Source organism: Harpia harpyja, chromosome 1 (genome assembly GCF_026419915.1).
Source record: "Harpia harpyja isolate bHarHar1 chromosome 1, bHarHar1 primary haplotype, whole genome shotgun sequence".
In the NCBI taxonomy this organism is placed as follows: Eukaryota; Metazoa; Chordata; class Aves; order Accipitriformes; family Accipitridae; genus Harpia; species Harpia harpyja.
This window is the reverse complement of record NC_068940.1, coordinates 11,697,699-11,711,438: the sequence shown is the minus strand read 5'-3', so window position 1 is coordinate 11,711,438 and position 13,740 is coordinate 11,697,699. Positions and strand designations below refer to the sequence as shown.

Below are 13,740 nucleotides of genomic sequence, written 5' to 3'. Positions count from 1 at the left end.
GCAGTGGAGCCTCTTGTCCAGGATGGATGGGGTGCTGTCATAAAAATGTCCATAAGTCATGGTGGCAGGAGGGGAATGTTTAGTGGTTAAAGAAGAAGAGTGCGAGCAAGAATAAAGGAAACACTGCTTATGGGGGTGGAATGCTTCCAAAGCTGGAAGAATCAATCCAACTGCACTGTCTCTCTAACACTCACTTTTCTGTTTGGTTTGAAGGTTTCAGTGTAAATCCTAGAGAAGCAGGCCTTATAGGCAGAGATGGCCCTTACGACAAACAGCCTTTCATGGTGGCCTTCTTCAAAGTGAGCGAAGTTCACGTACGGACCACTAGGTCAGCAACGAGCAGGCGCAGGCAACAGAGTCGAAACCGCTCCACCCAGGCTCAGGATGTTTCCAGGGTGTCTGGTGTCACAGGTGATCATGCAACACAAGCTCAGACAACTTGCTTTGGGGGTGCAAAAGCAAGAAGGGGGATGTGAGGTGGGATGCTCTTCCTTGGGGGAACAGGTTACATCTGCAAGGGGATGGAAGAGGGGGTCTCACGTAACAAGACTTGCAGGAGTCCTTAAGACTGGTTGGTTTCTGTGTTTAGAAAGGAGAGACTGCATCAGCTTATTTTCCTTTCTAAGTGTGACACTCTTAGACTCTGTTCTTCTTAAGAAGTGGTTGATTTAATAGCCCAAGAGGCACCGAATTCAGGGTAGAGTCCAGACCGCCATGTGAAGTCATGGCCATTGAATTCAGGGGGGTGAGGTTTTTTAACCCCGACTCTTGTGCCTGTAGGTTGCTTGCTGCACAGTATTTGCCTGGAATTGTGCCATGCGAAATGCAGTATTTAAAAGATTCCATCTCTGTGTACACTGGGATTTCTGGTATTGCACATATGCATTTCCACCAGAGTCCTCTTTCAGTTTTCTTTGGAAAAACCCTGGTAGAACAGCATGAGATCCTTTTTTTTTTTTTTTTTTTTTTCCTACTTGTGAGAACAGCAGTATATACATGGTGAAGTGCATTTCCAGGCAGGCAAAGAGGCTTGCCTGTTTGCTGTGGAAAGGTTGCAGGTGTCATACAGCAGCCTTGTGAGTACTGTTGCGGGCTGGTGGGAAAATATGATAACTCTGAAATTTTAACAAAAATTGAGAGTGTCCTATCTTCTAAGTTGTGTCTGTTTTCCAGCCACTCTGCCCTGCATCGCAGTGCTACAAGTCCTTCATTCATTGAGTACCTTCTTTCCTCTCAAACATTTCAGCCCGTTCCAAGTCACTTGATTAATTCGCTTATGCTGCCCCCTTCATTTCCAATAGGATCCCTGCTTTTCCTGTGTCTAGAAATGACTATACCCCAAGGAAGAGAGGCGGCTGTATTTTTTAGTTTATGTCTAGACACAGCACGGGGAGGTGAGCTAGCACTGCTGAAGCAGCCGGTGTGAATCTGTAGGCTGTCTCCTGCTCTTGCATGCTTGGGTTGTGGGTGAGCCACGCTGCACCTGAGGTGGCCCCGTGCTGGCCATGGCACTGGGAGCCTACAGGGAACCAGAGCCAGGTTGGGAGCTCCTCCAGGGCTGGCGGCCAGGCTTTGAGCATGGCTGTGTGCCGATGCAGCCCTATTGCTCCAGCCTAGCATGGTGATGGGCTTGCCCTTTGGGTTAGTGCCAGCAGCAGTTAGCCACTAGCGGCTGTTGCATGTCCTCGTGGTGCATGCCGCAGAGTGGCTCTGAGTTCCCATGCTATGCTGTGCAAGTGCCGGACTCAGTTGAGTGTGAAATACTGCTTCATGGATTTTAAGGGCAGGAGAAGTGACTCAGTCCTGCAGCCTGACCTCCCTGAGGGAGGCCGGCCAGTGCCAGCATGCCATTGCCAGAGGAGTTATCCTCTAATCTGGTATGAGAGCCCTCTGCCAGCCCCACAGGTAGAGCCGTCCGTTGGTCCCAATTGCTGGGACCCGCTTTGGTCCTGGTTTTCCTTGGGGGCCTCCAAGCTGCAGTTTTAAAGGTGGGCATCACAGCTGCTCATTGGGTTACTTTCCCATATGATGGGCTTGCCAAGGGCATAGGTAGTTTATTTGTCTGGGCGTTATAAGCAATAAGCCCAGCTTTTACGCAGGTGGCATGCAATTCTCCCACTAAGGTGGGCTTGGTTGCCACACTCTCTTCATCATGGGAGCTAATTTTTTAAGGCATTCACAGCGCTTTGGGAAAGTTACTCGCTGCGTTGCTCTTTTGTGGTGCTGGTAGAGGGCTCAGGATAGGCTCCAACTTTCTCTCCCCAGCTCCACAAGCTTTGCAGTGCTAAACCCACTACTATTAAATCAGTCGATGTGACTCAAAGCTCCAGAGGGAGCAGAAATATTGGGCAAAAAGGGCCATTTTTACATCACTGCTTTCTTGACTACACCACACATCAGGTTGTAAAATTATAAAATGACAAAAAGAGAAAAAATAGCTGGTCGTTTTGTGGTCTCAAGGGCTTTTTTGAGCTCTTCTAGCTCAAAGCCAGCTTTAATTTAAAACCTGGAATTTGGCAGTTCAGTAGTCAACAAGGTATAGTTGAGCCTCTGTGGATTTAAGGCGGGGGAAAGGAGGGGAATTTAAAGTTAAGATGTATGTTTGGTTGGTTTCTGTGTTTAGAAAGGAGAGACTGCATCAGCTTATTTTCCTTTCTAAGTGTGACACTCTTAGACTCTGTTCTTCTTAAGAAGTGGTTGATTTAATAGCCCAAGAGGCACCGACGACTGATATGTGTTTTTAGTGTTAAAGAGATCACAGGGATTTTTTTCTTTTTTAGTTGTGTGGGTTCCTACATCCATGCCCGGATGATGCGTGTTGGAACTGGGGAAGTGTTCACCCCAGGATGCAGCAGGAGGCAAGCCAGGGGGTTACCTGAAGGCTGCCTTGCTCTTCTGAGGGTGCCCTGATGCATTTGGACCCAAAGCGGGTGCATAACTGGGATACTGCGGTCCCCTCCTGTGCATCTCCCCACCTTCACATCTTCCTCTCTCGCTGTATCTTACCTCTTGTCAGATTTTTGGTCTGTGCTCTCCCACAAGCCAGGGTTGCTGCTGCCTGTCAGGGCTTGAGGGCAGGTTCTCTCGTGGAGAGCAAGGCAGCTGGCTGGTGTTGATGGGTTTTTGTAGATTGAACCTTCCTTCCTCTATGTTAGTGAATACGCAGGGTTTTCTTCCTTCAGTCCAAAAATGAACCCCTTTACCAAAAGATGCCATGAGTTGGGTTGGGGCAGTGTGTTTAAAAAAGCCCCATTTACTGTCTAAATATGGAAAACATTTCAAGTCCTCAGTTCGGAGCACACAAAGTGTGCTGCTGGGCTGGTACTGGATCTGGTGAGCTGGGGAATTACATGAAGGCATGCTGCTACGTGCGGGATTGGGACCACGCTGTGCTCCCTTTGATGTGCAGTTGTTGTCCTGCAGTCAGTACCAAGTGCTCAGATGCTAAGGTTATGGCTGTGGCATAAGAATCTCAATGGTCTGTATTTTTTCGCCAAGAATGCTCATTTCCCTGTATTATAAACACGTAATTATGACTGGCTTATATAAAGCAGAACTGAGTAACCCCCATAGTTATAAACTGCTTTGACATAGAGTCCTGCATCAATGCATTCCTGGAGCCAAGCTCTGCTCTTCTGCAGAAGCAGGATGAACAGGAAGAAAAGGAAGTATTTTTGTCTGTTGAGGCAGAAAATCATATGGCAGCTCTGGCCCAGGACATGGAGGAGTGAGGTGAGTTGGAGGAGCACACAGGTGTTTTTCTGCTATTGTCTGCAAGATCTGGAGGCCCTCGCTCGGCCACGTCTTGCGATGGGTTTAGCTCATGCTCTCGGACTCTAGGCTGACCCTCTAGTTAACCTGAAGAGATGAGGACTCTTCTCAACGTAATAGATGGTGACCCTCGAGCCTAAGGACTTTGCTGCCATATAGCCAGCTCCTTCATGAGTTATGGGTTCTGTACAGGGCTCTCTCCTTGTCCAGTGGCGATAACCCTGCTCTTCTGCGAGTCAGCCTTCAGGCCCATCCCTTCCCATCAGCCCCTCCTTATGGAGAAAGTTGCATTTAAACATCTGACTTCGGGCTTCACTTGCTGCTCTGAGTAAAACTCGTGCAACGCCCCTTTTTGGGTCCTTCCCTTTAGCCACCCCAGGGCCTCCGGGACTGTTGTGAGGTGCTCCATGAGAAACGGAGGGGCCCTCCAACTGGCCTTTCCTTGCAGTAGACATACATGGCACCAGGCAGATTTCCCCACGTGTACGGGAACCAAATACCGCAAAGGGCAGCACACACAAACACTGAAGGCAAATAAGGCCAAATGCTTTCGTGGTGGCAAGGGTCTTGTTAATAAATATCATTATCTCACAGCCAATCTTCTCTTTAGTAGAGCGCAAAGTTACAGACTGGAGCGGCATGGCTGGTGTTTCTGTATGTGCCTTTACATGCAGGTCCATGTCAGCCCGCTATCTCCCCTTCTTCCCACCCAAGCAGATCGCTTTCATGTGAAGTGGGCTGTTATTAACTGGGTGATCAGTTTACACCAGCTTTATCTGGACGAATCACCAAAGTCAAACACCAAGAAGGAGGGGCTGGCCTTGGAGACCTCTGTCAAAGCTATTTTGAATCACAGAGTAATTAATTACCATGTGGAATTTGGTAAGCTGGCACCTTGGGAGCGGCAAGGGTGTTCTCAGACGGATCGACCTCAGTAAATATTTATATATTCTTTGCCAGCGCTTAACGTGGGAGAGGCTATCGGAAATCTAAGGTGGATGCATAAGTATCTGTAGGAGGAAGACCATTAGGGTCAGGCTATTCTCTCTCCCCTTTCAGCAACACAAATGCCAGTGTCCAACCTTAAGAGAAACATCTGTGCTCACAGTAAGTCAGACTTGGATTCTGGTGAAGGCAGAAAACGTTCAATGCAAACAAGCGACAGAGACAAGCCATCCTAACTGTGCTGTTTTAACTGTGCTGCCCTGGAAGTTATTTTTAAGTGCAGAACTAGGGGTTTGGGATTTTTTTAAATCTCTGTTTTAGACAAAATAGTTTGCAGTGTGATTAAATGCAGTGCCAAGCTAGTGTTTCTGAATTGGTACATGCAGGGATAAAAAAAGAGATGACTTTGCTAAACCCACAGCGAGCCTATAGGAGCTCCCAAAGCAGCTCCCTAAACTCACAGAGATTTTGAAGGTCTCTGGCAAACAATCCTTGCAAATTGTGTCGTGGCAGTGTAAGCCGGCCCCGCGGCGGTTGTTTGCAGCGTCACCCCGCTGCAGGCTGCCGCCTCTCGGCCCTCCTGGCTCCCTGCTGCAGGGCTGGCGGGAAGGGATACGTACCCTGTTGCCGCTTGGCAGTTGGATGTTGCACTGCAAACCACCTCAAATGGTAATTTGGGCTCAAACAGCTGAGCATGCTGGACTTGGGTAGCTGATACTGCTTTCCAGGCTTTGGAGAAAATGTATCGTGGAGGCCAACTTCAGTAGCTCAGTGAGCTTTAGCTCACTGCCAAAACCCTTTTACTCTATGGATTCCTCTTTTTTCAGGCCCATAATTGGATGTACGTCCAATCTACACAGCTCTAGGGCATATGTCGAGCCCCAAACCATAGGGAATGGATCATTATTATGTGCATCTGTATTGCTGCATTTTTTTCCCCAATTCAGAAAGCCACTGCTAAGGGTTGATTAAAGGTTGTAACATCCCTAAATTTGGGCTAAAGTAGATTCCATAAAGTAGGCAAACATGTAACAGGAAGAGAGGGCAGGGGAGCTTGGGGTGAGGGTTAAACAGGGGAGAGTGCAAATGTTTAGTATGTTGACATTTATGAAAGCAAAGGCCAAGTTTGGGCAAGCAAGGAGGTAGAGCTGTCTGCATCTACCTTGGGTGGAGAGTAGCCAGCACTCAATGCAGAGTGAATCAGGTGACTCCAGCCAGTGAGCTGAGGCACATTTTTGGGGGCCGGTTTCAGGCAGTGTGAGAGAGGACATGTTCATAATGTGTTCTGCTTTGTGTAGCTTGTTAAGCAGCTCTTTTTTTTTTTTTTTTTTTTTCTTCCCCCTGTGTTTTCTTAAACTTGTGATTGCTCACAGCCTTCCTTCCCACTCCTGTTTTCTCTGTCTCCCTTGCCTTCTCCCCTTTCCCGTAGCTGATTTGGGTAAGTTGTAGCTGGATTTGGAACGTAGCATTGTTCTGCCCACTCGGTTATGAATAGAACAACTCCACTGTAACTCCCTATCAAATACAGATGGTTTTCCCCTAAGCAAACAACATATTTCCTATTGAAGAACAATGAAGTTGTGTTTTCAGGTACTTAAATGAAAGCCTTTGACCACTAAAAGTATCTTCTGCTCATTTTTTTCCCATGTTATGACCAGATCATTTAGAAACATCTCATGCTAGAAATTTGCTCCTGGGCTGAGCCAGGGACTGAAAAGCTTCATCTGAAAAAAACCACCACACCCTGGTTTCTACTGGGTATGTCTGGTTTGAAAATGGAAAGCCTGAATAGAGAGGCTCGCCTCCGTCCTTGCTACTGAGTGCTCCTGAAAGACTGAATGTTTATGCTGCAGCAGGCTGTTAACCAGCTCTGCTCACCTGATTAAATCCGTGATTGAAGCGAAGCTATTGAAAGTCTGAAATGCAATCCTTAAAGTTTAAAACCCAAACTGCTTCTAAAAACAACTCTCTAATCTTTGGTGGTTTGGAGGCTAGGTTTGAGGTGTAGGTTTTTTTCAGACCTCAGAGCTAACTGTACCCAGCTGTAATGCTGTGCTGCCCTTAATGTCAGTTGGATGTGCTTTTAGTATTATAGTTTTTCTTTTGAATAAATATTTGAATTTGTAGTTCCCAAACTTGGGGGGGGTAGAGGGAAGAAAAAGAAAGGCTTATTCAGAGCCAAGGAAAAAGTCACTAAAAATATTTTTCTATCCCAGCTGCCGCATTTGGGGAAAGCTACGCTGGGAGGGTGCCCTTTCAAGCCACATTAGGGGCGCCGGGGGGGCTGGTGAGCCGAAAGGCCCAGGGCAGCGGGAGGCAGGCGCATCACTGTGTGGCATCTGCCTGCTGACGGAAGCGCCTTTACTTGCAAATGAGGCATGTGAGAGGAGAGGAGGCCCCTGTGGGTAAGGCGCTGGGTCCAGCTCTGGGACGAGCACACACGTGTCACCGCACGGACGGGGACCCGGACTCCCACGCTGCTCGGCCGAATTTGCCGCCATCTCTTCCTCTCGTGCTTCCCATCGGGCGCGAAGCGTGGGTTCAGCAGCCGTAGCTGGTGGCCAAGCCGCCCCGCTGCAAAGGTGGTTTCTGTGGGTGCTGCGCTGAGGTTCGGCAGCAACCTGAGGTGTGACGAAATCAGCCGTCGCCCATCAAGGCTGGATTTGTGCAGCCACCCGGGGGTGAAAGGCCCCTCTGTCACGGCTCAGCTCCTCCGCTCGCTGCGGTTCCAGGTGTTCGCGTGCAGAGCCGCCTCTCTTTCCAAATATAAATGGGAAATTCCACTCGCTGTCAAAAGCTGCATTTTGTAGGGCCATCGGGAGCAGCTCCTGCATGGTCGAAACATCCTTGTACGTTGCGCCACGGCAAGGGGGAAGGTCTCAGGTCAGGGCTTTGCACCCTGCGCCCCGACTCTTCCGTGCAGTATTGGTACTAAGGAGCAAGTGAATGTTGAGAGTGTGTCAATTCCTGTGTCATCTGCAGATAAGCGGGTTATGGGAAGGAGAAACTTGTTTTTCAGAGCATGGCTTGAAAATGTCCAAGAGCAGAGGTGGTGCATGGAGCCGTGTGTGATGTCCGGGGCAGGCTGGGGGTAAGGCACAGGGAGGAATGGGGACATGGCTTCACTGCCTATGGGACGTTTTAGCTGTTTAAGGACTTCTGCTAACCAGTGTGGGGGCACAAGGCGATGATTAACCTTCCCGGGGTTGTAATTCTCTTGGTAAGTGTGTGCGTTTTGAGCTTACCACCTCGGGCGGCACACGTCAGAAACCGCGGCTGAGGAAGCGGGGTGAGTTTGAGCACCCAGCAGGGATGTAGCCTGTGCTGGGCTGAAGGAGTAGATTTATTTTTAAGAAGTCATTTTACTGGAGGTGTTTTGCAAGCACTGCTTGTCAAGTTATTAAAGGCAGCTGACGGAATTATAACCAAGTCACTGTTACTTGGGTGCCTCCGTTCCCATAGGCATCTTAAAAGCTTCAGCCCTGCTTATCCTTTTGGCTGCTGAGGCAGCTTGCCGTTTCTTGCTGCTGAGCCCACAGCATGCAACACATCTGGCCAGCTATGCCCTCCAGGGATGCTCTGCCTGTTTTACTTTCTAAATTCCTGTTTTGTTCTTTTTCTTTTAACAGATTACAACAGCAGTGACTTAAAAACAGCGTGCAGAAAGCATGAGCTTTACGTTAGCTTCCAAGACTTGGGATGGCAGGTGTGTGATGTTTCTCTCTGGGTAAACTAGACATTTTGTTATGAAATGTTATCTAAACAGTGTCACGGTAATTCCTCTCGAGGCTGCCATTATGCTTTAAAATGTCCCTTGTGCCTACTCACTAAAACTAGTCACAGGGAGGGGCAAATAAATATTGATAGTTGTGACATTTGATAAGATCCAGAGGAAGCTTGATACATTATGAGATTCAAATATACAGTCATTCTGTCACTCATGGGAGTCACGGTACGAGCAAGGGCTCATATCCATGTACCTCTAATGATAAGGAAAAAAATCTGATGTTAAGCAGTGATTTTAACCAAATCAAGTGTTTTCTAGTGATCAACGTAATTTTAACCTTGGTCATTGTGTTGAAGTCCTCCACCTCTGCCCCACAATTAGCACGGGCTGCGGTAGGTGGACCAAAGACTGAGTTTAGTTGCAACACCATGAAGACAGAGAGCTGTTTAGAGTAAGTTATTTATGTAGGACCAGGCTGTAGTGTCATCAAATGTTGCATTTCAAAGAATGCCCTCATGTTCTCTTTTGAAAATTTTCTAGAATTTTTTTTATTCTTTCATTCAGCACTTCTGTGAGGGAGGTCCCATTCCTATCAGCTAATGTTTTTACCGGATTATAATTCAGGATGCCAGGGCTGCTCCTGCTGCTTCTGTAATACCCTACACATGAAAGTCCTCTACCAGCTAATGGGACAGTAGCATTTTTTGTAGCTTATGTCAACTCCAGCCCACTAGCCACAACTGTGGCTGCGTGTTGACTCCGTTCCCCATTACTTTGTCAGTGGGTTTTCTTTTTACTTGTGCACAGTCTTTCCAGCTCCTCCTCAGCTCGCTTGCCCTGCTTCCAGGCAGGAAGCGTATTCCAGTTGTGAAGTTCATGGTCTCAAAGGCACTGCCTTCACGTTTCTAGTTGCAGGCTTGAGCAGAAAGGTAAGATGCTGCCAAAGGAAGGCCACAGGCCAGCAGGGCTCTTTGCAGGAGTTGGAATCCAGATCCTACTTGTTGTAGGGAGATGATGGAGGCAGGGCAGCAGCCCCCTGCAGTTGTTGGGCATTGCTATCTCCTTCAGAACATCCATCCATTTTTTTAGCAGAGCGCTTCTATTATTCTTATACTGCATTAAACCACAAATTTACTGTCTGTACTGGCTTCTGTAGCAGGAGTGGGACTTTCTTACAAAAAGCAGCTCGGTTTACTGGGAGCAAATTATGGGTGAGCTAGTACAGTAAAAGGAAGGGGTGGTTTTGCTATGCCCAGGTATCCTCATGTTAGCAATCAAACAGCAAACTTGGCTAGCAAAGCTGCAGCAACGGTCTCTGGCTGCTCAGGCCTGCTGTAGCAAAATTCAAGCTAACCCAGGCAAGTGTTGTCAGGCAAAGGGGAAATGGTCTAAGAATTATGCGCATGTGAAGCGTACCAGTCCATCTGCCTGCAGGGTGACCTGCAGAGCCTTGACACCAAGGGAGGGAAAATGTCTCCTGTTAATTGGTGATGCTTGTAATTTACCTTTAGCTCTTTCGTGCAAGCAGCAGAGAAGCTGTAAATTTTTTTATTAGCCCTTTGGTGAAGAGTTACCTTCTTCCGTAGCATGGCACTCAGATTGCCACTGAGGCCACCTGCTTGTACATGCAGCTCAGGCTGGCTGTCCTGCCCCTCCTTTAGCAGTCTGGCAGAGGTGGAGAAGCTGTTACACAGCTAAAATTTCCCACAGTGGCCTTAGCAGACTAGTGTCCCTGTATAAGAGTGTATAAGGTAGAGTGTCGGTGAGGCACCACACCAGTGTTTTATGTTCCTGTTCTGGAGCTCTCTGGTTGAATTGTGCACGTGTGCATGCACACGCATGCACATACATGATTCTCTGGGAGGGGACACCAGCTGAGGCTGTGACTCAACCTAGGAACGGTAGTTCAGCCAGAGGGCCTAACCTGCACGAAACGTTGGAACATAAAGGCATCCAAACCACAATCCCCACAAGGCAACCCAGCAAGAGTTTTAGGAATAAAACTTTTTTAGTTCGTGGCAGTTAAGCCATGCATAGATGTGCACCATTCTTTGGACATTAAAGTCAGTGTGTCCATGGAAAAGTCATGGCTCACAAAAAAAACCCCAAACCAAACCCTAACAGTTTCAGTAAAAACACATTTTCACCCTCAAGAAAAAAGTTAGTGGAAAATTTTCAGCTTCTCTTAATAGCATGCAGTTGTCTGTACAAGTTGGCAACATTTTAATTTGAATCACGTTCTATTTGTTTCCTAAAAAGGACTGGATAATCGCTCCAAAGGGCTACGCAGCCAACTACTGTGATGGAGAGTGCTCATTCCCACTCAACGCCCATATGAACGCAACCAATCATGCCATTGTACAAACTCTGGTAAGTCTCCAGAAAGCTTGATGCCAAAGTGATAGGTGAATTTGTAAACAAGTTACCATTGTCTCAGTTGTGTTTTCTTTTTGGCAACAGGTTCATCTTATGAATCCTGATTATGTTCCCAAACCATGCTGTGCACCTACCAAACTAAATGCCATATCTGTTCTTTATTTTGACGATAATTCTAACGTAATCTTGAAGAAATACAGGAATATGGTAGTAAGAGCTTGTGGATGTCACTGACAAACAGTCTTCACACGGACTCTGTGATTCTACCATGAACTTCCATACTACCTTCCATGCTTTCATGAACTACCCGACCTTGGAGAAAACAATAATTGAAGAACACCATGTATGTGCCTTGTGGGAGGAAGGGGTGAGGGGACCACATGCTGGGACGCGAGCAAACAGCTGGACTTCTTACAGACTGACCCTGTGCCACAGTGGCTGCTCAGCTCTGCAGAGCCGGGGTGCGCAAAGCAGCAATTTGCCCCCACACGCTTTATTTGGCTGGGACGGTCTTAATCTCACGTAGCAGCCTGGCCTTAGCAGTTGCTTGGATGCCTGCTGCAGTTTTACCAGGTGGGCACCCACCACCCAAAACAAGTGAGGTTTTTTTGCAGGGGTGGGAAGACAAGGGGAGAGACAGGGAAGCTAGAGTAAAAGTAAGTGGTGTTAGTACGTAAGACTTAGAGCATGTATCTTGTACAAGATAATAAAAAATTCCTAACATTAGAAACTGCCTTTTGTCTAGAAGGACCAGTTACTACACCTAGACTGTCTCCTCCTGAAATCTGTTGTGACAGTAAGTATCTTAAATTGTGCCAAAGCAAGTGTTTCAGTTCTCTCATTCTCCAAGCACAGCTTAAGTAAGTCTGATCCTGCAAGCGTAAGATGGCTTGTCTGCACCCTGTATTAGAAACACTAGCATGAATGCAGACCGTGGCTGGTCTTTCCAGTTCACTATTTGACTGAGCAATATAACTTTATACACTTGTTCTTATGCAACTTCCTTCCACTCCCTGTGTGGAGCTGCCTCATCTATTACCGCTTGCCCAGGAAAGGAAGTTGGTACACTTCTACAGCTGTAATTGAGACGTAGAAGTTTAGGGGCCATTCATTCTCTAGCTGGACAATTTATTTACAGGAAGACAGAATGTCAACAGCATATGCAAGTCTTTGGCCAACCTTTCCCCTTCAACTCACGCAACTAACAAACTCGTATAAAGGATACATTCACAGTGGAGCCATGGTTTGTCTAGCAGAAGCTAATAGCAAATTGTTTTGATCAATATTAAACTTGTATTAAATGCACTTACCTCTAATTCTTGCATTTAAAAGGCTTCTTGTAAATACAAGCTATAATTTATTGCACTTGTCACTGTATATTCATTGTGCTGTATCATTTATAGAAAGACTGCTTTTTTAAAAAGTTTTTATTTAGAAAAATCTCAGTGTAAACAATTGTACCACTTTGATTTTATACAAGGAACTCATGAGATTGTGCTTCACTAGAAAGTTGTTAAAAACGTGATAATAAAGGCTTCCTTTAAGGCAGAAGTATATACATTGATCTAATACATCTGCCAGTACAACACTTAGCTTTCACTGTGGCTTTTTCACCCTTACACATTTTTAAACAGAATCAAAAGTTCTGGACAGACAGTGAAGTACCAGGAGAAATTCATGGATTTAAAAGTTCTTTGCTGTTTTGCCTTTTTTTTTTTTTTTTATAAAAACCCCCAACCTACTCCATATGATGGACAAAAATCAGCATCTTGACAGATTAGTCAAATTAGCTTGTAGCCATCCTCATTCCATGAGTTTCTGTGCACACAAGATGGCAGAATTCAGTCCTTGTTTGCTGTTGTCTTTGTATTGTGACAGTCTGCAGTGTAAATTCTTTGGCTTTCAATTATGTCTAACATGGAACATCTTATGCACCAAAGAATAGATCCATATTATAATCCAAGGCACCACAGAGTGCATGGTCCTAGCGTTCAAACTTACTTACCAATGCTTACAGCTTGGAAAAAGGTTAAGGCTCAAGAAGAGTGGGGAACTATTTTACACTACTGTAGAACAGCTGAATGGCAAAAAAAAATTAAACATTGTACTACTTGTTCTCTAAGTACTCTGAATAAGGAGCAGGTCAGCACAAAGTCTGGATTTAGGCAAGAGTAGGAAACACATGTCATCAGCTCTGAAGTCTAACTGATCATTTAATATTAACGGAGCAGTTAGTTATAATGCCTATTCACTTTGGCTCTATATAAGTAGAGCATAGTTACTCCTCTGGAGCTGGACAGAAGCAGCCTATGAAAATCCACCTGACACACGTACACTATGGCATCAGTAATGTTCAGGCACATGTTACAGTACCATCACCTTCATTATGGCTAGACCTCCCATGCTGAGAGGATTAACAGGAAACAACCAGCTCATGGTGGCCTGGTATCTTCCAAAGGTGTGTGTGTTTTCAACCTCCCATGACTTTCCATTTCTTAACCAGCAGCTATATTAAGACAAATAGGGTTTAAGTACAGTTGTAGAGGCAAAAGTGACTCAACACAGCTGTAGCTTTTACCTTTCTAGTAATGGTAGCCAGTTTGTAAGGATTACTTTTTAAGCAAATCTAACCTGAAGACAAAAATACTCTACTGGTGCCCTTAAGTTGGTTTTCTTAATGTATTTTAGTCTCAAAGGAAACCATTTACACTTCATTGTGGGAATGCAGAAATGCTACCAATGCTGAAAATATTCTCAATTTGCACAGTAACTACTTGTTAGTTTTCCTTTGCACACAGGGTAGCATGTCTTCAACACACACGCAGAGGGGAGATACCAATGTTTAGTACATTCCATTTCCTAAAAACAAACAAACAAACAAAATGCCCCAATCCCCACTCCCACCCCCAAATACACTATTT

General features: G+C 46.1%; 1 protein-coding gene across 1 annotated transcript in view; it reads left to right on the top strand.

Moving 5' to 3' along the window:
* The window catches only part of BMP6 (bone morphogenetic protein 6), a 93,923-nt gene extending 81,388 nt beyond the window's left edge, over nucleotides 1-12,535 (top strand). The window contains exons 4-7 of the mRNA XM_052775973.1: nucleotides 214-411; nucleotides 8,346-8,422; nucleotides 10,703-10,813; nucleotides 10,904-12,535. Of these exons, the coding sequence (XP_052631933.1) occupies nucleotides 214-411; nucleotides 8,346-8,422; nucleotides 10,703-10,813; nucleotides 10,904-11,053 (536 nt within the window). The 3' untranslated portion in view covers nucleotides 11,054-12,535. The remainder of the gene's footprint in view (nucleotides 1-213; nucleotides 412-8,345; nucleotides 8,423-10,702; nucleotides 10,814-10,903) is intronic.
* Nucleotides 12,536-13,740: the final 1,205 nt, after the last annotated feature.